The 25,744-nt window shown below is 40.6% G+C and overlaps 1 protein-coding gene across 9 annotated transcripts in view; it reads right to left on the reverse strand.

Moving 5' to 3' along the window:
- LOC105486829 (double zinc ribbon and ankyrin repeat domains 1) overlaps positions 1–25,744 on the reverse strand; it is a 98,344-nt gene that overhangs the window by 51,677 nt on the left and 20,923 nt on the right. For all 9 annotated transcript variants that reach the window (XM_011749893.3, XM_011749896.2, XM_071079725.1 and 6 more), the window contains exons 7-10: positions 24,695–24,780; positions 17,188–17,305; positions 7,563–7,676; positions 1,295–1,387 (exon numbers count right to left, since the gene is read on the reverse strand). In XM_011749893.3, the coding sequence (XP_011748195.2) occupies positions 1,295–1,387; positions 7,563–7,676; positions 17,188–17,305; positions 24,695–24,780 (411 nt within the window). The remainder of the gene's footprint in view (positions 1–1,294; positions 1,388–7,562; positions 7,677–17,187; positions 17,306–24,694; positions 24,781–25,744) is intronic.

The raw sequence follows: 25,744 nt of genomic DNA on the forward strand, positions 1-25,744 counted from the left end.
ACACAGGCAGACACAGAGGGAGAGCTCCACGGGATGGCAAAGGCAGAGACTGGAGTGCTGCATCTAGAAGCCAAGGGAAGCTTGAGGCTATCAGAAGCTGGGGGAGGAGATGGAACAGTTCATTCCCCAGCACCTTCAGAGGGAGTATGGCCCTGCCAATACCTTGATTTTAGACTTCTAGCCTCCAGAGCTGTAAGACAATAGATTTCTGTCGTTGTTAGCCACTTAGTTGATGGTGCTTAGGAAACTAGTACACACCCATTTGATACTAATCAGGCAGACCAGGGGTCCCCAAGCCCCGGGCCACGGACCTATATGGATCCACGGCTTGTTAGGAACTGGGCCGGACAGCAGGAGGTGAGTGCTCCACCTCCTATCAGATCAGCGGCAGCATTCGATTCTCATAGGAGCGCGAACCCAAATGTGAACCGCGCATGTGACGGATCTAGGTTATGAGAATCTAACTCATGACTGATGATCTGAGGAGGAGCAGTTTCATCCTGAATCCATCCCCCAACCAGGTCCATGGAAAAATTGTCTTCTACAAAACCAGTCCCTGATGCCAAAAAGGTTGGGGACCGCTGCTGTAGACCAACTAACCACATTGTGCAGTTTCATGAGGAATCTCTCTGAGATGAGAACAAACCCTGCAAACAATCAAAAACATACACAGCAACCCAGAAGGAGCAAGTTTTTTCTTCTAAGTTGGCTAGTAAATGCCAGCTTCTTCCTGGCACAAAGCAAGAGTCACCTGGAAGTAATTTTCATTTTCATCAGAAACATTTGATAAACATAAAATAGATCATCACTGTATTTAAAGTGCATATACTCCTATTCCTTCACTCCAACATTCAAAATAGGCTGGCAGGAAACCCAAGAGATAGGTGGCTACAATGTTCTCAATTTCAAAAAGCAGTGTGCATACAGAGTCAACGAAAACAATGGACTATGGGGTGTGGGAAGGTGGAGGGGAGGACAAAGACATACCTGTCTGTAATGAAATGGGAATGAGTTCACTTCCCCACAGGCTAATGCCAGCCTCCTATGCAAAGTTATTAAACAAAATCATACAAAATTATTGATTTTACTCAATCCTCTTGAAGTTAAGACTTTGAAGATAATTTTGTGTTGATATAAAGTTCTCCCCACATATGGAAATCTTGCTTTCAGTTTACCAAGAGAAGCTTTTTTGGGTCTGTCTCCCCAACCCCCTCAGCAGATTCTGTTTCTCTATTATCATTAACATTGACATAGTAGCCACTAAATACAGGATTGGCACATGCAATCAACCTACCTCTTGTGATGAAGGCAGGGCCCCCTCACAGGTGACACAGTATCTCAGGTGAGCAGGATTTCCTGTACCACAGGCCCGGCAAATTACCTTCTCCTTAACAACAAAAAATAAGAAATACATGTTCCTCTGAGCAAACAACTGTGCAAAGAAATCATCAAGCAGTCTTTTCTGTCAGTCATTCAGCTACAGGCCCTATTATTGCACCCAGGCCCTGAATATTGGATTGGTTTAGGAATTACTGTAAATAGTGTCAGACAAATATCTGTAGGGGTTTTTTTTGTTTGTTTTCTTTCATTTGTTTTTGTAGAGATGGGATCTGACTGTGTTGCCCAGTCTGGTGTCCAGCTCCTGGCCTCAAGTGATCCTCCCACTTTAGCCCCCTAAAGTGCTGGAATTATAGGTGTGAGCCACCATGCCCAGCCTGAATGTAGTTTTAAAAGAAACAAAACCACCAACAAGGAAACACTGAAAAGAGTATTCGTTTGGTCTTCAAAAGGTAAGTTGGAAATTCTGCACTGGTTATGTGTAAGGTTGGGGGTGTGTGTGTGTGTGTGTGTTTCTCCAGTGTGAAAACCATGACACTGAGTAGACGTTCCATTTCACGGCTTAAACAGTAAACAGAAAGACCCTAGACCAGCAAGGGATTATCTGTGTGTTTACAAGTAATCTGGTTCTTGGACTGGGGTTTACCCTCTGGGGCTTCATGTTAAATATGAATTTTAGGTTTGCTCTGTAGTTTTTACTTAGAAATGGAAGAAGTGAAAAGACTGCCAAAGAAAGACAGTGGTAAGTACAACTTCCTTTTTTTTTTTTTTTGAGACAGAGTCTCACTCTGTTGCCCAGGCTGGCGTGCAGTGGCGTGATCTTAGCTCACTGCAACCTCTACCTCCCGGGTTCAAGTGATTCCTCTGCCTCAGCCTCCCAAGTAGCTGGGACTACAGGCGCGTGTCACCATGCCTGGCTAATTTTTTAATTTTTAGTAGAGACGAGGTTTTACCATATTGATCAGGCTGGTCTCGAACTCCTGACCTCGTGTTCTGCCCACCTCAGCCTCCCAAAGCGCTGGGATTACAGGCGTGAGCCACTGTGCCTGGCCGTAAGTACAACTTTCTAAGACAGGACATTGGGGTTAAGTTGCAACACAGAGAAAAACAAAAGACAAAGAAATGATGGTAAAAATAGTCTACAGCTCAGCTCTCAGAGGTTTTCTAACACGTTACTGACCACCCTATTCTCTCAGGATACAATCTTTTTCCATTGTCAATGACCAGTGGTGCTCAAGTGTTCCTTTCTAGTCCAGCACTGTGGTCCCTAGGTGTCCCGAAACTAGTATATCCAACAGTGTGTTCAGAAGCTGGCACAGGTAAAGTGGATGATCAAGAAAAAGAAAGTCCAACTCCAGGGGGTTTATTTCCAATACCACCAGGTAGCTCTATGGAGTCCCAGCCTTTCAAAGTCTGGTTAACTCTATTTTAGTGGAAGATTCCAAAGTTTTCCCAGGAACTGAGCCAACGTACCACAGTTGCCAATCTAAATGACTCCTAAAGGGCAGAGGCCAACTGACTGCTATTCGAAATGGCAGAGAATCACAGTCTTGCTCTCAATGGTTCCTGACACTCCCTGGGGGCCAACATTCTTCAAAGTTACTTAAAGTTGCCACAGCATAATCAGTAATTGGCCAGCATTTATCTATGAGATTTAGTGCTGTGACTTTCCTGAAGATGTTGCCTCAGAAAAGATCTGGTGAAACCCATTGAGAAATGAGACAAATTTCCTGTCTCCATGTTAAAAAACACTGAGATCAAATAAAAGTAGTCTTGCTGTGTGCTGCAGAAAATACTTCCTCTAGGAAGGGAAAACTGGAGAACAACGAAAACTGCTTACTTCTCAAGTCCAACAGCTTCCTTCAAGACCTCACCTTGGGGGGCTCATAATCCAAAACTGCTTCTCACAACTTTGCCCAGTGCATACTCTGTCCAATCCCCGCCCCGCCTTGCAAAACTCTGTTTTTTTAAATTTTAATAAACTTTAAACTTTATTTTTAGAACAGTTTAAGGTTCACAGCAAAATTGAGTGGAAATTACAGAAGATTCTCGTATACCCTGTCCCATCCCACAGACACGGTCTCCCCCACGCTATGGACATCCCACACCCAAGTGGTACATTTGTCACAATCAATGAACATCATTGACACATCATTATCACCCACAGCCCATGGCTGACATTAGGGTCCAGCACTAACTCCCTTTAAATACCTTGTCCTGACTTCCTTCTTCTGAGATACTACTACGAACTTGTCTAAGTGATGGTCTACCTTACTGCATCAGGTCTATCAAACATAGTTTTCTTGGTTGACGGGTTTTTCTATGTGTTGGTTTTTTTGTTGTTGTTTTTTTTTTTGTGGAGACTTTTGACACCGTGCCATGGCTCACTTCTTTCTAGAGCAGTGACCATGACCCACAGTTAGAAATCATTTTATATCACAATCCACTACACTCATAAATTCACAGATGTCTGTGGAGGTGATTTGGAATTGAGGCCACCATCAGATGGCCTTAATGGGGATGGCAAACACCTATGATGAACACTTTTAAAAAGTCAATATCCTCATTTGCCATTTCATCCACAGACTTTGCAACATACTGTCTAGTTGAAAGATTCTAAGCTATTTAACAGAGCCACTTAGTCACTGGAATAAAACTTTTCCTTTTAAAGTAGTTGGAAGAGGAGAACAATTTTCAGACTCCCAAGTGATAAGCTTTAATTGACACAATTAAAAAGGAAGAATATTGAAAACAAACTAGTAGGTCATTGCAAACTTAATCTCAAAACTGACTACGTTAAAGTTCTGCTTGATGTGGAGCTGTGGTTACACTGGCCTTAACCTCAAATCACAGTGTGAGAGGCTGGCACTCACTGAAGGCACAGGAATCATCAGATCTTTTCAGGATGATCCCAGACCTAAGCCTCACAAATTCTAAGAACCACAAACATGACTGAAGTCCTGGAGGTACATTGTATGTTGCTCATAAAATCCCAAAGGAAACTGTAGTAGCTCTTCTTGATAAATGCCTTGAGTTAACATCTTCTGGTGAACAGGGATGCAAAAATTAGTTTCAACTTTAGAAAACGGCCAATGGAGGCCAGGTGCAGTGGGTCACACCCATAATCCCAGAACCTTGGGAGGCCAAGGTGGGAGGATCATGTGAGCCCAGGAGTTCCAGACCAGCCTGGGCAACAAGGCGAAACCCCATCTCTACAAAAAATAGAAAAATTAGCCTGGCGTGGTGGCATATGCCTGTGGTCCCAGCTACTTGGCGGCCTGAGGTAAGAGGATCACTTGATCCCGGGAAGTCAGGTTGCAATGAGCCATGATCGTGCCACTGCACTCCAGCCTAGATGACAGAGTGAGAACTTGTCTCAAAAAAAATTAATAATAAAAATAAAAAAAGAAAATGGCCAATAGACGCATTTGTTAAGTGAAATAAATAAGTTGTGAGGAAAAGTATATAACATGATTTCATTTTGTTTAAAAAACCAAACCAAACCAAATCTAAATGTATGAATACACATAAACATGTTTCTGTGAATCTAGAAAAATACGTAAAAGGACACTCTAAGCTGCTAACGCTGGTTATTTCAGAGAAATAGAAATGGAGGTAGAGTGAAGAAATTACACACTTTTTGGTACATCTTTGGATTAGTTGTTACCAAAAATTAGGTATTAATTATTTTAAACAAGTAAGTTGTAAAATCCTCTCTTCTTCTGAAATAGGTGTCTTCGCCAGAGGTCAAATACAGAAACTTCTGCTACTGTATGTTCTAATCCCGGCAGAAAAAAAAAAAAAAAAATCTGATAGAGCAAAATTCTTCAGCATTGACAGCGCCTTAAATGCACACAAGACAAGACTGCAACTGCAACTGCCATGGAATCTGTCTTCATCATAGAAGGAAGAGCGTCGATTGTGCTTGTGTGCTCAGTGGAGTGAGCTAGAGACCAACGAAGAAAGGGGACGGGAGCTGTCAATGGCATGCTGCCACCTGCCGGGAGGTAAGGCTTGCTGGCTTTCCTGAGCAGTTCACATGAGTATTCCCACCAACTTCAGAGGTGGCTGTCTGGGTGAGAATGTTATCTCAAAACCTGTCACCCTTATGACATCTGGGAGAGGCACTGGAAGGAAGATTGTCAGGCCAGGGTTTCCAAACAGATGTCCTTCTGTGAGTAGAAGCAGTAATAGTGATTGGCATAAAAAGTCACACACTTCTCTCCAGGATCAGAGGTTATGGTGATGAAAGTCTCTCTACAAATCAAGTCTGGTTAAAACCTGTCCCCACTTTCAACCTTCAGGGCCCACAGGGAGAAATCTGAGCTACTAAGTCTGGTAGAGAAGGTGCCATCTCCCATAACCCACAGCACCCCAGCATTGTTGCAGCCCAGCAAAACCAAACTCCTTGCAAAGTTTTGAGGCACATTTTCTAAATCTCATCTTTGAATTCATTATTGATTTCCTCATTATATGTTCTAACTTTGGCCCACCTATGGAGTAGAAATAAGTTATAAAATTATTCCTATTATAACTTATGATAAGTTATAAAAATCTTATAAAAATTGCCCTGCAAGAAAGAGGCTGTTCCTGGATTTGATGTTACCTATCACTGCAGAAGTCCTGTGTTTATTCTCAGTATAGGATTTACAACAAATTGACGGGAAAAATTACTTACATGTACTTTTGTGTCTCTCCGCCTTCCCATAAAATGGGAAGAACTCTAGATTTCAAATACTGAAGATGATATTATATATATTGAGTTTGGGTCACAACTAACACTTACCCCTATTCTTCCTGTTCTGAATAGTCCAAAGAGTTTGCAGTGATATTATCTTCAAACATCCTGAATAAATGTATTAATAAGAATAGATTCGCTGTGATTGACAGAACACCCAAAATAACACAGGCTTAAATAAACAAGAGAAAAATAGATTTCTCTCTCCCATATATAAGAAGTCTGGAGACAGGCTTCCAGGGCTGTATAGTGGCTTCCTGCAGCATCTTAAAGCATCTTAAGATTGAAAATAGTCATTGAACAAAAAGATTGGTAAAATTTCCTCTACCTGACTTTGGCCTGGCCAGTTTTTCAAAAATCTCATTTCTGAAGGCTCACACAGTCTTGGACACTTGTGAACTCTTCATGCTAAAGGCAGCTTGAAGGTGGAAGAAAAAGTGGACTTATCTTTTCTCTGAATACATTTTGCCCATATACAACCCACAGGCCATTTTAGGAGTGTTTTGGCCTGTACATAACGCCATGCATTTCCCTTATTGCTAAAAATTCTTGGTTTTTTAATCCCCCAAATTCCCTCTATTAAATCTATTTTATCCTCTAGTGACCTTTACTTGGGATTAAAGAGGAGGTAAATGGGACTGTAAATTGAAGGATGGAGAAAAGATTTAGTTGTATGTTTAATGATTATATGAAAAAATTTTTCACAGTATGATATCATTTTTCTAGCAAAGTTTTTGGATGTAAGTGATGATACATAACTTTTTCTTCCATGTGACTAGTTCTAGTCATTCTTTTTCTCCATAATAAGAACCTATAATTAAATAAAGCAAACAAAAGTCTGAAGTCACTTTAAGGACAAAATTATAAATCAATACTAATTGCAATGTTGGAGTTTAAATATATGAAGTAAAAAATTGTCTACATTAGCTGTAGTGCAATTTGCCCTCCAAATCCTTATTCAATCCTACATATCTCACTTAATATTATAGATCCTATTGGCAAGTTAAACTCCTGGACAGCATACCTTACCAAAAATGAGAATGGATTTTGTTCATGTATATTAGGTTATCAAGTGTTACCCCATCCTGGTGGGCACGGTGGCTCATGCCTACAATCCAGCACTTTGGGAGGCTGAGGTGGGTGGATCACCTGAGGTCAGGAGTTTGAGACCAGCCTGGCCAAGATGAAGAAACCCCGTGTCTACTAAAAATATAAAAATTAGCCAGGTGTGGTGGTGCATGCCTATAGTCCCAGGTACTCGGGAAGCTAAGGCAGGAGAATCACTTGAACCGAGGAGGCAGAGGTTGCAGTGAGCCGAGATCATGCTACTGCACTCCAGCCTGGGTGACAGAGCAAGACTCTGTCTCAAAAAAAAAAAAAAAAAAAAAAAATTGTTACCCCATCCCACCAGCTGAAAAAGGACATATACCTGTTCAAACATTACTATGTATTTCATTCATGTTTTTACAGAATCACACTTCATTACCTTCAAGTGGAGGCTTGCCTGTGGCTGCAGCTGTAGAGCAAGAGGGGCCTCACACACCACACAGATGGGAGTGTTCATGGGCACCAAGCTTCTGCATTCTGCACATAAGCCCATCTGCACAAGGAAAAGGTCCGGTTTATCTTGCATGTAAAAACTGAAGGTATTAATAGATCTTAGAATGTAAGGTTTGTGTACGGCCGTACCACCCTGAACATTCCCGATCTCATCTGATCTCAAAACCTAGGCAGGTCAGCCTTCGTTAGTACTTGGTGGAAGAATGTAAAGTTTGATTTGTTTTTGTAAAACAATTTTTAAATAATTACCTTTATGATGGATATGCCAATTACTCTGATTTGACCACTACACATGATTTGTATCAAATAACACTATGTACCCCATAAATATGTACAATTATTATGTGTCGATTAAAAAGTAAATAATAGAAAGCAAAATAACAACAATTACATTTCTTATTATTTTATTCCTATTAAGAGTAAAAACATGTTCAGTATAGAAAAGAGAGATGTTAAAAAAAAAAAGAAAAATATCCATAGGAAATTAATTTGTAGCATGATGGAATAAGGAGGTCTATAAATACTCTTCCCCAAAAGGAATCACAGGCTGGGCGCGGTGGCTCACGCCTGTGATCCCAACACTTTGGGAGGCCAAGGTGGGTGGATCATCTGAGGTCAGGAGTTCGAGACCAGCCTGGCCAACATAGTGAAACCCCAGCTCTACTAAAAATACAAAAATTAGCCAGGCGTAGTGGTGGGCGCCTATGATCCCAGCTACTTGGGAAGCTGAGGCAAGAGAATCGCTTGAAGCCGGGAGGCAGAGGTTGCAGTGAGCCGAGATCGCGTCACTGTACTCCGGCCTGGGTGACAAGAGTGAGGCTCCTGCTCAAAAAAAAAAAAAAAGCAATCACACAGTCAGACAATGCGGTCAAAAAGCAACCACTTCAGCACCCTGAAAGTCATTGAAAGGCAGATAACAAACTAAGAAGTTCCTGAAAATGACTGAACTGCAGAAAAGAACATGAAGCTCTGGGTGGTTGTTGCGTGGGCTCCCCCCACCCCCCGCCAACTCTGTCAGTATGGTAGCTCCACCAGGGCAGGGCAGGCTGTGAAAACCACAAGTTTTGTGGCTGCTGATGGGCAGGGATCACTTGATTTGGAGCACTGTTAAGGTGACGATTTTGGTGGCAAGCAAACAAGGAAGACGAGTGGTGCCCTAGTCTGAGATAATGAGCCTGTTTGGGGTAATCGATGCACCGACCGGCAAACTGGCCAAAGATTTAACATGGAGTTCCAGGATGTAATTCAATGATAGGGGCTTGATAGCTCTCCATATAGCCTTAGCTGACTGGAGGCTATGCACATAAGCAGTATAAACCAGAGTAGGCCCAAGCCACCCACACAGCCCTGGCTGATGGGAACTGCACACAGAGAACTGCAAGAGAGCTCGGCATAGAGTAAAAGCTGGGGCTGGAAAACAGCCTTAAGTTTGAATGGTACCCAGCCAACACACAGATCCATCAGCAGGGAGTGGAGGCCTTCCTGGATGGAGCTGCCTGCGCACAATCTCTGGCCAATTGAACACTAAGATATCTGACCCAAAGGCAACATCAGGCTTAAATGTAAGAGAAAGAAAAAGCTGCTGCTCTACTATTTCACGCACAATCTCTGGTCAATTGAACACTAAGATACCTGACCCAAAGGTAACATCAGGCTTAACTATAAGAGAAAGAAAAAGCTGCTGCTCTACTATTTACAATAGCAAAGTTTTGGAACCAACCCAAATGCCCATCAATGATACACTGGATAAAGAAAATGTGGCACATATGCACCATGGAATATTATGCAGCCATAAAAAAGGATGAGCTCATGTCCTTTGCAGGGACATGGATGAAGCTGGAAGCCATCATTCTCAGCAAACTAACACAGGAACAGAAAACCAAACACTGCATGTTTTCACTCATAAGTGGGAGTTGAACAATGAGATCACATGGACATATGGAGGGGAACATCACACACTGGGGTCTGTTGGGGGGTGGGGGGCAAGAGGAGGAAGAGCATTAGGACAAATACCTAATGCATGTGGGGCTTAAAATCTAGACGATGGGTTGATGGGTGCAGCAAACCACCATGGCACATGTATACCTATGTAACAAACCTGCATGTTCTGTACATGTATCCCACTAAAAAAAAAAAAAAAAAAAAAAGCTGTTGCTCTGTCTATGGAGTAGCCATTCTTTTGTTTATTTACTTCTCTAATTAAGAAACAAACAAACAAACAAAAAGCCTGACACTAGTGGCCATGCATTGCAGGGGAGACAGACATTAAAGATTTAATCCAAGTAAACAAAACACAAAACAACAACCCTCGGGGAAAAAGGTCAGAATCCAGAGCTGCTAGAATATACTACCTGAAGTAGTCAAGAAAAAAATTATGAGACATGAAAAAAATAAAGTGACCTACACTCAGGGGAAAAATAGTCAATAGTCCACAGAAATTATCTCTGAGTGCCTTTAGATGCTGGATTTAGTGGACAAAAGATTTCAAAACAGCTATTTTTTAAAAATCTTCAAAGAACTAAAGGAAACTGCACTTGATAAAAATTAAAGTATGATGACAATGATCTGACTGGTAGGGAAGCTCAATAGAGAGACAGAAATTATTATTATTATTTTTTAAAGAATTAAGTCAAAGCCTGGGGTTGAAAAGTAAAGTAACTGAAATTTTAAAAATTGCCAGAGGGACTCAACAGCAAATTGGAAAACAGAAGAAAGAATCAGTGAACTTGAACAAATAGCTCAACAGAAATTATCTAATCTGAAGAACAGAGAAAAAAGACTGAAGAAAATAAGCAGAACATCAAAAACCTATGGGGCAAAATCAAGCACAGCAACATATGTATAAGGGAGAGAGAGAAAGGAACAGAAAAAGAATGGAAGAAACAATGGCCAATATTTCCCACATTGGAGGAAAACCAATACTCAGCAGATCCAATAAGCTCAATCAATCCCAAGAAAGACAAACACAAAGAGACCCACACCTAAACACATTATAATCAGACTGTTGAAGGTCAAAGACAGAGAAAATATTGAAAGTAGCAAGAGAAAAAAACTATGCATCAAAAACAATGGCGGGCACAAGGCAGTAGAATGACAAATTCAAAGGGCTGAAAGAGAAAATAATTGCTAAACCAGAATTACACCTGTAGCAAATCATCCTTCAAAAATGAAGGCAAAATAAACATTCTGATGTATACAAAGACAGAGAGAAATGGCTAGCAGAGAGAAATGGCTAGCAGACATGCCTTACAAGAAGAGCTGAAGGAAGTTCTTCAGGCTGAAAGGAAATGACACAAGATGATCACTTGAGTTCCCAGGAATAAGTGACAAGACCAGATATAATAAATATGAGAGCAGATATAAATGACTCCATACACCTTTTATCTCATCTTCTTTAAATGACATAAGATTGTATAACACTGCATTTTTCAGTTCATAACAAATATAGTTGCAATATTTATGGTTATTACATAAAAGATAAAGAAAGGAAGAGGATACTTAAGCAATGTTAAGAAAGAAAGGGGCTGGGCACGATGGCTCACACTTGTAATTTGGAGGCCAAGGCGGGCGGATCACTTGAGGTCAGGAGTTCAAGACCAGCCTGGCCAATATGGCGAAACCCCATCTCTATGAAAAATACAAAAATTAGCTGGGCATGGTGGTGCACACCTGTAATCCCAGCAACTCAGGAGGCTGAGACAGGAGAATCACTTGAACCCAGGAGGCAGAGGTTGCAGTGAACCAAGATTGTGCCACTGCACTCACTCCAGCCTGGATGACAGAAGGAGACTCTGTCTCAAAAAAAAAAAAAAAAGAAAAGAAAAGAATAAGAAAGAAAGGAAGGAAGGGGAAAGGAATGAAATTTCTATATTTTAGTAGAATTGAGTTAAATTATTCTAAACTGGACTGTGATACACCCCATCTTCCATGATGTGGTTATTATGTATTATATGCCTATATCAAACATCTCATGTACCCATAAATATATACACCGACTATGTATCCACAAAAATTAAAAATCAAAATTAAATAAAATAGAATGTGATATATTGAGGTCCATATTGTAATTTGTAGAGCTTAAGATAACTTTAAAAATAATAAAAAAGTCAACAGAAGCATTAAAATGGTACACTAAAAGCAACACAAAAGAAATAACACAACAGGTCAGGCGTGGTGGCTCATGCCTGTAATCCCAGCACTTTGGGAGGCCGAAGCCCCTGGATCATGAGGTCAGGAGATCGAGACCATCCTGGCTAACATGGTGAAACCCTGTATCTACTGAAAATACAAAAAAATTGGCTGGGCGTGGTGGCTGGTGCTTCTAGTCCCAGCTACTCGGGAGGCTGAGGCAGGAGAATGGCGTGAACCAGGGAGGCGGAGCTTGCAGTGAGCTGAGATCGTGCCACTGCACTCCAGCCTGGGAAACAGAGCAAGACTCCGTCTCAAAAGAAAAAAAAAAAAAAAAAAAAAACAAAGAAATAACACAAAAGAAAGTAGTAAAGGGGGGAAAAGGGAACAAAAAAGACATGATACAAATAGCAAATAGCAAAATGGCGTATGTAAATTTAACCACATGAGTAATGATATTAAATAGAAATTGACTAAACGTCACATTCAAAAGGCAAGGTTACTCAGAATGGATAAAAAAGCAAGGCCCAGTTACATGCTGTCTACTAGAAACACACCTTAAATTCAAAGACACAAACAGATTGAATGTAAAAGCATAGAAAAGGCCTTACAATGCAAACAGTAACCATAAAAGAGAGTAGCTACATAAATATCAGAGAATAAAGGACTTTAAGACAAGAAACATTAGCATAGACAAAGAGAGACATTTCTTGATGATAAGAAGGTCAATAGTCAGGAAGATAGAGCAATTGTAAGTGTATATGAATGTATTAGTCTGTTCAGGCTGCAGTAACAAAATACCATAAAGTGGGTGGCTTGTAAACAACAGAAATTTATTTCTCAGAGTTTTGAAGGCTGAGAAGTCCAAGATCAGGGTGCCAGCAAATTCAGTATCAGGTGAGGGCTTGCCCTCTGCTTCACAGATGGTACCTTCTAGCTGTGTCTTCACATGGTGGAAGGCAAACAAGCTCCTTTGGGCCTCCCTTATAAGGGCACTAATCCCATTCATAAGGCATTCATCATCATGACCTAATTACCTCCCAAAAACCCAACCTTCTAAAACCATCACCTTGGGAGTCCGGATTTCAACATATGAATTTTGGGCAAGACACAAAGATTCAATCCATAGCATGGACATAACAACAAACCCCCAAAATACATGAAGCAAAAACTACAAGTCAGAGTGTTAAGACTCCATCTATCACCTGAGCACCTAAAGTCCCAGCTTTACTGGGGAACCACAGTGGTGTTTTGAATCTCCAAGAATTAGCATGAATTTAGAGCCAATATCTAGAAATTCCCCAAAGATTTGGGCATTTCTTTTTCCCTAATGCACAGTCACTCAATTGAAAGCAACAAGTCCCCTTGGAGAAACATTCAAGGAAGACTTATGATATGTACTTGCAAAGCTCCAGGGTCCTTCCCTAAGGAGACCCAGTCTCCCCTTCAATCAAAAGACTGAATTTGTGATCTGACTTATGTCTGGAAATTGGGTGAGAAATTTGGTTGCTCCAATGCAGTGGCTCAAGTCAGTTTTTAGCTACATGACCTAGTATTTTTCAATTATATAGACCAGGCGATACACTAGGAGGCTGCCCATCTATCATTCCTAGGAATGCCATGTCAGATCCCTCTTGCTGAAACATCATTGCTGCCCTTGTCTTTGGCAGTTAAGTGCTGCCACTTGACTTCTGCCACTCTGGGATCTCACTAGCTCCAGTGAGATCAGGGAGCCCATCCAAATAGCAGCATCCCCCATGATCATATCTGGCCTACGAAGGAAAGCAGCCACAGAACTTTTAAAGGATGCAACTGCTCCTCTCACTAAGGTATTCCTTGATATCTTAGTGATGGAAGTGTCTTCTGGGCCTTCTTGTGAAACGTAGGTAAGAGTCAGGGATGCAGGACACACATATCAACCCCACTCCAACTTTCCTATTTGCCCAAGTCTCTGTATTCCCTGCTCCACATGATGCTGGGTGTTAGGGACTAAACTGTGGCCCCCAGAATTCATTATATTGAAGCCCCAGCTCCCAATGTGAGTGAATTTGAGACAGGTCCTTTAAGGAGGTAATTAAGGTTAAATGAGGTCATTACAGTGGGACTTTGATCCAATACAACCGATGTCTTTATAAGAAGAAGAAGAGACACCAGGGATGTGTGCCCAGAGGAAAGGCCAAGTTAGGACACATCAGGAAGGCAGCCGTCTGAAAGCCGAGGAGAGAGGCCTCACCAGAATCCAAACCTGCTGGCACCTTTATCTTAAACTTGCAGCCTGCAGAACCGTGAGGAAATAAATTTCTGTTCTTTAAGCCACACAGTCTGTGGGGTTTTGCTGTGGCAACCTTAGCAAACTAATATACCTGGGAAAGTTCTGGTATCCCAATCTCATTAAACACAGGCCACTACTGAGGTCAAGCTTTAGGCAGTCAACCAGGCAAGCTGTTACAGCCACCACAGCTGCATTACCTAACACATTAAACCCAGAATCTCTATAAGGTATGCACAATGAATTTATACCAATTTCAAGTCATATTGTCTTCATTTAAAATCTAGTCCCACACTTATTCCCCAAGACTCTGCCACTATACATTAGTACAATCTTCCTCTTCTTTGTGTGTGTAAGTTATTTCCTCCTGGATCACAGCATGCACCTGTCCTCCTGTAGCATGCTGGGTTGGGTCCCTAGAATGCAACAGGTGGTTGTGATGGGTTTAAACCACCCACAACCACCTGTGAGGAGAATAAACATCCCCTTTCAAGCCATCTGCCCAGGTGAGGTTATCATAAACATTTCAAGCAAATGAAGGTTGGTATCCTCAGACAGAAGGGCATCCTCAGACATAAGGGCAAACTACATCCATTGGCCAAGAGGCACAGAGTGACAAGGGTACCAGACTGTCAGTTTCATCTGGGTCCCACCTGCCATCTCTGAGCTTCAGGATCCCATCCTTTCCCAATCAATGGCCTAACTTTCGCATAAGAAATCTGGTGATCACGTGAATTTAACAGACATTATAAGTCCCCAACATATATAATCTAATTTTTGTTTGATTTTCATCAATATAACCCTGGAGCTACAAGAAATATATTATTTTGGGCTGTCATAGGAGCTCTCTGGTTCCTGCACCATGACTTAATGGTCCTGAGCTTGTCGTTTTCTTTCTGGAAAGCTCCCATGGACTCAGGAGAATACATCCTCCACCACAGTTTTTGTAGTCATTGTCACTGCCATAGAGTCAAGTGAAGCAGCTATTTGGCCACTCAAGACACTTGCTTCAGTTGGCACTTCATCACAATCAGCCACAGGTGACAGCCTGATTAACTGTGATGCCCCCGCATGCTATGGATCACCAGTGTCCCATTTCCCATTGGCAAGGAGCTCGGCACTGTTCCCAAGCAAAGGACAAGACCAAACCACTTCCAAAATCCTATTTGCAGGTTTATTTCCTGGGACCAATCCCGGTACCAATTCTGTATCAGAGTCCAACCAGGAGATAGAAACCACAAGTAATTTGAACAGGAAAAATTCACATAAATAATTTTTAACTGGTAGCCAGGGATTAAATACTAATGGGTAAAGCAGATTCTACATATACAGAAATTCCAAACATAGGAAGGATCCCCTACCTCTGTGGCTGAGACAGACAGCCTAAGGAGGAACAAATTTGGAAGAGGCACTTACTTTGCCCCATACCCAAGGCTGAAATCAGACTTCATCGAATTGAGTGTGGTTGTCACCCACTGGATGGCAGAGAAGTTCACTGAGGTGACACAGATCAGAGCCCTCAAGGAAAAAGTGAAACTCATTAGGAACTCCCCATCCAGGGAACTGGCAGAACATGTTGGGAAGTCAAATACAGAGATGCTGCTGGAACTTGCTGGAAAGTTGCTACTGGGTTGCCCCAGAGACTATCTGGGAAGCTGGTTGGGGTGCCAGTGGAACTCACTGAGAAGCGTCCACGGGACAACACTGAAATTCACAGGGTTCAGCGTGTCCTACACGTTAGCTCACATCGCAAGGGCAAAGAGACGAGAAAGCACGTACCTCTGCGTCTCTTTACTGAGACTCTCTCAGAGTCCTGGGTCTAAGTAGGATCCCGCCCCTTTGAATCCTAGAAGTGCAGCTCAGAGCAGGATACAGTAAGTACTCGATAAATGGTTGTTAGTTTAAATTACAAAGCTGTTATACATTATAGCCTATTGTTGCACTAATAGAAGTATAATGGGGGGGCAATCTAGATGTTTTAAAGTTCATAATGTTAAACATTTATAATCACCAATAACCTTTCCTCCCTTAAAAATGAAATTAGTTGTGAAAATCCCTTTCCAGGCAAGTAGAAAATAATTTTGGGTATTACACCAATTAGTATAAACAGAGAAAAAATCAAACCAACGGGACTTGTTCATATTTTGTTTTCTGTATCGTCCTGTTTCACTAACACATTTAGTCCAGAATCTCTACAAGCTGCACAAATATCAATGAGTCTGGCCCAATTTGGTGTTAGAGTCTGTTTTTATTTAAAATCGACTCCCACACTTATTCCCTAAGATTCGGCCATTATATATTAGCAAAATCTTTAAGTTTAAAATGTATCACTGAAGTAAATTAAATTAACTTCTACAAAAATCTTGAGCAATATATTAGAAGAATATTAAAACAGCCATTTAATACCTGACCCTTTGCTTGAGGCATAACTCGAATCTAAAACTCTGGACTTCGAACTCACTCAACTAGTAACTTTTTCTTAGTAACTATCTTTTTAAAAATTGTAATTTTTCACTCAATATCACAGATCTCTTCATTTCATTTTCATCCCTTTATTCCGAGTCCAAAAAAAAATCCCCAAAATATCAAGTGCTTAAAAGATGAACACACTTTGGTGAAGGTTTTAATTTTTAGCAAGCCAAGTATGTTTTTTAACTATGTACAAAATTAGTAGTGAGATAATATCAATTATTATCTACCCTTAACCAGCCAAAGCTTTTACATTTCAATACATAGATCAATCTATAGATTCTTTGGACAGAATGATGTATCTTATGGATATATAGATATATAGAGACACAAAGTAATTGGCACTTCTCTTCATTTATTTCTAGAATATATTTCCTTATTATACCCAGAATATGAGCAGAGCTATCAAATGAGTAGGAAATATTTATTTATCTATGCATGCCTCATTAAAACAATAAGATTCTAATCTTTTTTGAGCCCGTGCTTCTGGCAGGCCACACAAAAGACACAGCATTGCAAATAAGTTTTTCCATGCGTAAGTAGAAGCGTGTAAGAGTTCAATCAGCCAGTAATTCTTCAACAAGTATTTATATGTGCGGTTCATGTGTACCAAGCACTGTGTTACTACTGCAAATAAAGATCAGATCAGCCAATGAAAGATGTTTTTGATAATTCTGCTGCTCACCTGAGCTCCTTCCGGGGGTGGGAGACGACAGCCAAATATGGGTGGGACAGGAGAGCCACATTCTTGACAGAAGCGAGCAAAGGGATCTGATGGGCGGGGGGCAAGGCAGTGGGCACACCTACAACAAAACAGGTTCCCGATTGGCCATGTTCTGCTGGGTCCACATTAGGAAGACTGACAAAAATCTAAAAGCATTCAAACACTTTTAAACACAAAACAAAAGCAGACTGCTCTCAATGGCCATGGAACAAGTTCAAGACAGGAAATATTTCTCTAGGTCATTTTACTTGAATATTGGCCTTGCAGCTGGACCCTCTCGTGCCCTTTCCGCGTAGGCCAAGTCCATTTAACCTCATGATTGTAGCAAGAAGTTTATCAGCAGCCTTGACTCCACTTCTTGCTCAGGCTCTGACTTGTCCTGTCACATTGGATTTGATGTGTATGAGGGTGAACCCTGGGTAGTCCAGCAATTTTTACATTATGCTTCTCTGACTTTCTGCCATTGAGCCCAGTCTGAGGGACAGGACTTCTTGCCTGAGCATCAGACCCATCCTTTCTCTTTGCCCACTTTAGCTTAGAGTCCTCAGGCCCTGCCCCAGCAGCATCTCGCCCCATTTCTTAGGCAGCTCAGCTGGACCCATCATTTAGCTCCCACTCATCTAAATGGGTTCTGGCTATCTGCCAAAGTGAGAGCATTCTTGGAATTCGGCTGCCCTAATTCCTTTCCTGCTACTACCATGCCTTTCCAGACAAGTTGGCTCCTGATCCTGTAACCTATCGATCTGAACAGCTCCTCAGCAACTAGAAGGCTTGGATACTGTGCACTGGACTGCCTGGTTGCCCACACTGGTCTCCACGTTGGAGCTGAGCTCATTCCCACACTCTTATCCTATGTAGTCCTTCATTACTGTACCATGACACCAAGTTTTCACCATGTCTCCAGCACGGGCCCACCTGCCAGGGCAACAACAGTTCCCTCTTTTCTATACCCAAAGCTCATGAAGTGTAATCTGACTATCCCATTCCTCTGATTTGAATTGAGGGCATAGAGCTGGGATCTCAGAAGGTCAAGGTAACTGGAGCTTTTAGGAAAGAATACCAGAGAAGAGCTGCAGGTAGAGCTTCAGAATTTTGCAGAGGGTCACCCTCAAGTCTTTACCTGGGTATACTGATAAGTGCATGTGATGGAAGAAACCACTCAAGGTTAGAAAGTAAACACCAAAGGGGAACAGAGAAAACAATCTTCAGGATCCATACAGGGCTGGGAAGCTCATGCTTACACCAGCCAAAGTGGAAAAAAATTCATATTTACTGAGGTATCAGTTAGAATACTCTATATATAATCTAAATACTCCAATTAGAACATAGGAGTTGTCAGGTATGTTTTTTTAAAAAGCTAGACCTAATTATGCTGCTCAAAAGAAACCAACTTTAAATAGAGACATAAATAGATTCAATAAAGGGAGGTACACACACATCAAAAGAGAGCAGGAGTGACAACATTAACATCAGAACAAGTAGGTTTCTGAGCAAAGAATATTACCAGAGTTAAAGAGGTTTATTTCATAATGATAAAAGGGTCAACTCAGCAAGAGGACATAAGAATCCAAAATGTTTACGTACTTAATAGCAGAGTGTCAAAGTACATGAAGAAAAACTGATAGAAATGAAATGCAGGAATAAATAGGCAAATTCATAATTATAGTCATATATTTCAATATTACTTCTTCAATAATTGATTACATGATAAAGAGAAAATCAGTAAAGATAGAGAAGACCTAAACAATACCATCAACTAACTTAACCTAATTGATATTTACAGTACACTCATTCTGGCAGAATACAGATTCTTTTAAAGTGCACATAGAATATTCACCAATCAAATCATATATCTTTTCTGACCAAAAGTAAATAAATATGACATAAGGACCAGGCCAGGCGCACTGGCTCATACCTGTAATCCCAACAATTTGCGAGACTGAGGTGGGAGGATCACTTGAGGCCAGGGATTCAAGATCAGCCTGGGCAAATTTGTGAGAACTCCCCCCCACCCCCATCAAAAAAAAAAATGTAAGGTTTTTGTTTTGTTTTGAGACAGAGTCTTGGTCTGTCGCCCAGACTGGAGTGCAGTGGCATGATCTCGGCTCATAGCAGCCTCCACCTCCTGGGTTCAAGGTATTATAGTGTCTCAGCCTCCCGAGTAGCTGGGATTACAGGAGTGCACCACCATGCCTAATTTTTTTTTCTGTGTGTATATTTTTAGTAGAGACAGGATTTTGCCGTGTTGGCCAGGCTGGTCTCAAACTCCTGGCCTCAAGTGATCATCCCATCTCGGCTTCCCAAAGTGCTGGGATTACAGGTATGAGCCACCACGCCCAGCCCCGCCAAAAAAAAAAAAATGTTTTTTAATTAGCCGGTGTAGTGGCACATGCCTATAGTCCCAGCTGTAGGGACTGAGCTGAGGCTGAGGCAGGAGGATGCCTTGAACCCAGGAGTTTGAGGCTGCAGTGAGCTATGATTGGACCTCTGCACTTCCGCCTGGGTGACAGAGTAAGACCCTAAGAAAGAAAGAAAGAAAGAAGAAAGAAGGAAAGGAAGGAAGGAAGGGAGAGAGGGTGGGAGTGCAGGAAAGAAGGAAAGAAAGAAGGCAGACAGGCCCAAAAGATACAAGGAAAATCCTCCAGTATTTGGAAATTAAACACTTCTAACTAACTCATTGTCCTCCCCACAAAATAACAAGGATAATTAGAAACTGTTTGAACTGAATGAAAATGAAAACACAGTATATCAAAATTCCGAGACTGCAAGTAAAACAGTATTTGGGGAAAATGTATAGTTCTAAACGCCTATGCTAGAAAAGAAGAAAGGCTTCAAATCAGTAACTTCATGTTCCCGTTAAAGAAACCAAAAACAAAACAAATGAAACCTAAAATTTACTCCAAAAGAAATATTAATAAATATAAATATAAATGTATATCTATTAAAGAAATCTAACATGTAGGTAAAAATCTCCCTGAGCCGGACATGGTGGCTCACGCCTGTAATCCCAGCACTTTGGGAGGCTGAGGCGGGCGGATCACGAGGTCAGGAGATCGAAACCATCCTAGTCAACATGGTGAAACCTCATCTCTACTAAAATACAAAAAAATTAGCTGGGCGTGGTGGTGCATGCCTACTTGGGAGGCTGAGGTAGAAGAATTGCTTGAATTCGGGAGGTGGAGGTTGCAGTGAGCCAAGATTGCGCCACTGCACTCCAGCCTGGAGACAGAGCAAGTCTCCGTCTCAAAAGAAAAAAAAAAAAAAAACTTTCTGAAAAAAAAAATCTTCCTGAAGGAACAATCCAGATCTAATCATTTCACTTGTGTAAAATGTAAGGAAGAAATAACACCAATTTCACATAAACTTTTTCATAAGTCGAAGGAGTGAGAATACTTCCCAACTTACTCTGTGAATCTAGAATTATGCCGATACTAAAACCAGACAAAGACATTTAATAAGAAAAGAAAATCCCCCAACATCCCTTATGCAAAAGCTGGCAAAAAAAAAAATTCTTTAAACCCTTTTAGCAAATCAAATTCAACATTATATAAAATAGATGACATTTCAAGTGGATATATTTCGGGAATGTAAGGATGATTTAACATTTGAAAACCAATCATTGTAATTCATCGCATGAACAGAAGAAAAAAAACAACAAAAAACCTAAATTATCCTCTCAATAAATAGAAAAAATGCTTTGGACAAAATCTAACATCTATTCCTGATTTTAAAAAAGAAACTCTCGGCCGGGCGCGGTGGCTCACGCCTGTAATCCCAGCACTTTGGGAGGCCGAGACGGGCGGATCACGAGGTCAGGAGATCGAGACCATCCTGGCTAACACGGTGAAACCCCGTCTCTACTAAAAAATACAAAAACACTAGCCAGGCGAGTTGGCGGGCGCCTGTAGTCCCAGCTACTCGGGAGGCTGAGGCAGGAGAATGGCGTAAACCCGGGAGGCGGAGCTTGCAGTGAGCTGAGATCCGGCCACTGCACTCCAGCCCGGGCGACAGAGCGAGACTCCATCTCAAAAAAAGAAAAAGAAAATGTCCTCAACCTGACAAAACTCATCAATGGAAAACCTACAGCTGATACCATATGTAATGCTGAAAGATAAATAAATGCTGTCCCACTGGGGTCAAAAATAAGACAAGGGCCCATGTGCAGTGGCTGTACATGCCTGTAATCCCAGCGCTGTGGGAGGCTGAGGTAGGGGGATCACTTCAAGACAAGAGTTCAAGACTAGCCTGGGCAACACAGTGAGATGCCCACTTCTACAAAAAAATGTTTAAATAAAACTAATTTTAAAGAAGAGTAAGACAAGGGTGTCTACTTTCACCATTTCTATTCGAAACTATTACATTCAAAATTGTAGCCAAGGCGACAAGTCAAGAAAAAGAAGGAAAAGGGATCCAAATTGGAAAGGAAGAAAGGTAACTCTTCATTTGCAGGCTGCCCAGTCTCCTACAGAGATCATCCTATGGAATCTATAAAAAGCTAGTGGAATAAGTGAATTTCATAAGACTTGAAGATATAAGGCCACTAAACAAAAATCAATTGTGTTTCATATTTTAGTAATGAATAATCAGAAATTGAAATGTTTTATTGTAGCAAAAAAGTATCTATAATGTTACAATATATAATATAAATTCCTCTCAACAGTTTTTAATTGTACATTACAGTATTGTTAACTACATACACATTGTCGTAAAAAGATCTCTGGAACTTTTTCACTTTGCATGAATGTAACTCTATACTAATCCAACAACTGCCTGTTTCCTCCTGCCATCCGCCCCGGCAAGTACCATTCTACTTTCTGTGAGTTTCATTACTTTAGATACTTCCTTTAAGTGGAATCATGTAGTATTTATCGTTTTGTGAGAAAGTGAAATTTTAAAAGCATTTACAACAGGATAAACTTGAAAAAAGATGTGTAAAGCTTGTGAACTGAAAACTACAAACATTAATGAAAGAAATTAAAGAAGACCTAAATAAATGGTGAGATATAGTATCTTTATGGATTGTAAAGCTCAATATTGTTAATATGTCAATATTCCCTAAATTGATAGATAGATTCAATACAATCTCAATTAAAACCACAGCAGGTATTTTGTAAAAGCTGAGAAGCTGATTTTTAAATCTGAAAACGTAAAGGACCTAGAATAGCCAAAATACCTTTGATAGGAGCAACTAAGCTGAGGAATTTACAACTTACTTGGTTTTGAAACTTATTATAAAGTTGCAATAATCAAGGCAGTACGGTAGTGAATAAATATAGAGTAACATTGATGGAACAGAATACAAAGTCCACGACTAGATCCACACAAATACCATCAATTAATGTTCAACTATTCCAAAAGTAATCAATAAGGAAAGATAATTTTTTCAAAAATTTGTACTGGAATAATTAAATATTCATATGTAAAAATATGAACCTCAATCCTTACCTTATGCCATATGAAAAAATTAATTAAAAATGGATCGTATACCTAAGTATAAGAGATGAAACTGAAAAACTTCTAGAAGAGAACATAGAAGGAAATCTGAGTGAATAGAATACATCTTGGGTTTGGGAAAGATTTCTGAAGTATGACAAACTAAAAATAAAATGTAAAAGAAAAGCAAATAAATTGGACTTCATCAAAATTAAAAAAACTTTAGCTCTTTGAAAACACTGTTAAGAAAATGAAAAGCCAAAGACTGGGAGAAAATATTTGCAAAAATGTACCCATGAAACGTCTAACAAAGGAGAACATGTACAACTCTATATCAGGACAAACAGCTATCCTTTAAAAAAAAAAAAAAACTCTATAAGAAGAAGGTATATAACACATTTTAAATTTTTGTTTTGTTTTGTTTTTTTGAGACAGAGTCTTGCTCTGTCACCCAGGCTGGAGTGCAGTGGCATGATCTTGGCTCACTGCAACCTCCACTTCCCAGGTTCAAGCAATTCTCCTGCCTCAGCCTCCCAAGTAGCTGGGATGACAGGTGCCCACCACCATGCACGACTAATTTTTTGTATTTTTAGTAGAGACAGGGTTTCACCGTGTTGGCCAGGCTGGTCTTGAACTCCTGACCTCAGGTGATCCGCCCGCCTCGGCCTCCCAAAGGGCTGGGATTACAGGTTTGAGCCACTGCACCTGACCTATAATGCATTTTTTTAAAGGCAAAATGTTTGAACAGACACTTTACCAAAGATGGATGGAAATAAGCACATGAAAAGAGGCTCAACATCATTAGTCACTAGGGAAATGCAAATAAAAACCACAATGAGATACTGTTACAATTTCATTAAAATGAACAAACTAAAAATAAAAGTTAGTAAGGATATAGAGAATTCTCATCCACTGCTGGTGAGAATGTAAAATAGAACAATCACTTTGGAAAGCAGTTTGGCAGTTTCTGAAAAAAAATATGCCGATTATATTCCTCTTCAAGGTATTTGCCCCAAGGGAAATGAAAACATGTGTATACATAATGACTTTGGGGTTTTAAAAATTATTTTATTATACTTGTTAATTTTTATCAATTTATTTATTTATTTAGACACTAGGTATGAGACTGGCTCACTTTTGTATATACAATAACTTTTGTACAAACGTTCATAGCAACTTTATCTGTAATAGCTCAAAATTCCCATCAATAAGTGAATGGATGAACAAACTGTGGTATATCCATAAAATGAACTGTTTTTCAGCAATAAAGAGAAATGGATGTTTGTTACAAGGAACAACATGGATGAATCTCAAAATAGTTATGCTGAGTGAAAGAAACCCCCCCCAGAAAACAGTAGAGACTAAATCATGTCGTTGACATATGGAATCACATGCAAGTTAAGCTATAGTGACAAGAAGCAGATCGATAATTGCCTGTGATGCGGGGCTGAAAGGAAGGGGTTACCAAATAGTGTACAATGTAGGAAATTTTTGGCGGGGATGAACTTATTCATTTTCTTGATTGTGATAGTGTCATGGTTACATACATACATACAGAGTCAAACGAACTCTAAATACATATGCAGTTTATCGTATGTCAATTATACTTTTTAATAGACTGTAAATATTTAATTTAAAAAGTTGGGGCCGGGTGCGGTGGCTCACACCTGTAATCCCAGCACTTTGGGAGGCCGAGGTGGGCAGATCACGAGGTCAAGAGATCAAGACCACTCTGGCCAACATGGTGAAACCCCGTCCCTACTTAAAATACAAAAATTAGCTGGGCGTGGTGGCGCACGCCTGTAATCTCAGCTACTTGGGAGGCTGGAGCAGGAGAATCGACTGAACCTGGGGGGCAGAGATTGCAGTGAGCCGAGATTGCACCACTGCACTCCAGCCTGGGCGACGGAGCAAGACTCCATCTCAAAAAAAAAAAAAGCTGGAGGTGGGCAAAAATGTCCTACCTTTAAATTCTCTTTGACCATGATGTACCTTCATAGAATTTAAGACAGAGTAAAGAGAATGTGATACTTACTTGAGAAAGTCTGTCTCCCTTTGAATTCTCATTATCTCCGTGCTTGTCAAACACTTCAGGCCACTTATGTGTGCAAAACCGGGAGACTAAAATTAAGAATATAGTTATATAGAGAGAGTCATATAGTCAAAATAACATGGTAAAGGCTATGGTATAGTAAAATTCCATTAAAAATCATTATGGGGGAATACACATAGACATACAAAGAGGAATAGTAGACACTATAGACTCTAAAAGTGGGAAGGGTGGGAAAAGGCGAGGGCTGAAAAATTACCTATTGTGTGCAGTGTTCATTATTCAGGTGAAAGGGACCCTAGAAGCCCAGACCTCACCATTACACAATACATGTAACAAACCTGCATCCCCTAAATCTATAAAAACAAAAAGTTATAAAAATAAAAAATCATTATGAGGAGTAATGTAATTATTACTCTAGTATCTAACATTTCTAAATTAAAGTGCTATTCACAATCATATATGTATATTTCATTAAAAATGAGAGTTTACAATAAAAGATACCTGAATTTTCCATCAGACCAGATTTTAGGATTTAAAAACTTTAGTATCCCAGGCTGGCCAACATGGCAAAACCCCATCTCTACTAAAAATACAAAAAAAAAAAAAAAAATTAGACAGGTGTGGTGGCGGGTGCCTGTAATCCCAGCTACTAGGGAGGCTGAAGCAGGAGAATCGCTTGAACCTAGGAGGCAGAAGTTGTGGTGAGCCAAGATTACACCATTGCACTCCAGCCTGAGTGAGAGTGAGACCCTGTCACACACACACATACAAAAAAAGGAAAAATAAATAAGTAAATAAACTCTGCCAGGCGCAGGGCCTCACGCCTGTAATCCCGGCACTTTGGGAGGCAGAGGCAGGCAGATCAACTGAGGTCAGGAGTTTGAGACCAGCCTGACCAACATGGAGAAACCCCATCTCCACTAAAAACACAAAATTAGCTGGGCGTGGTGGCGCATGCCTGTAATCCCAGCTACTCAGGAGGTTGAGGCAGGAGAATCGCTTGAACCCGGAAGGCAGAGGTTGCGGTGAGCC

Source organism: Macaca nemestrina, chromosome 15, assembly GCF_043159975.1.
Source record: "Macaca nemestrina isolate mMacNem1 chromosome 15, mMacNem.hap1, whole genome shotgun sequence".
Taxonomy (NCBI): Eukaryota; Metazoa; Chordata; class Mammalia; order Primates; family Cercopithecidae; genus Macaca; species Macaca nemestrina.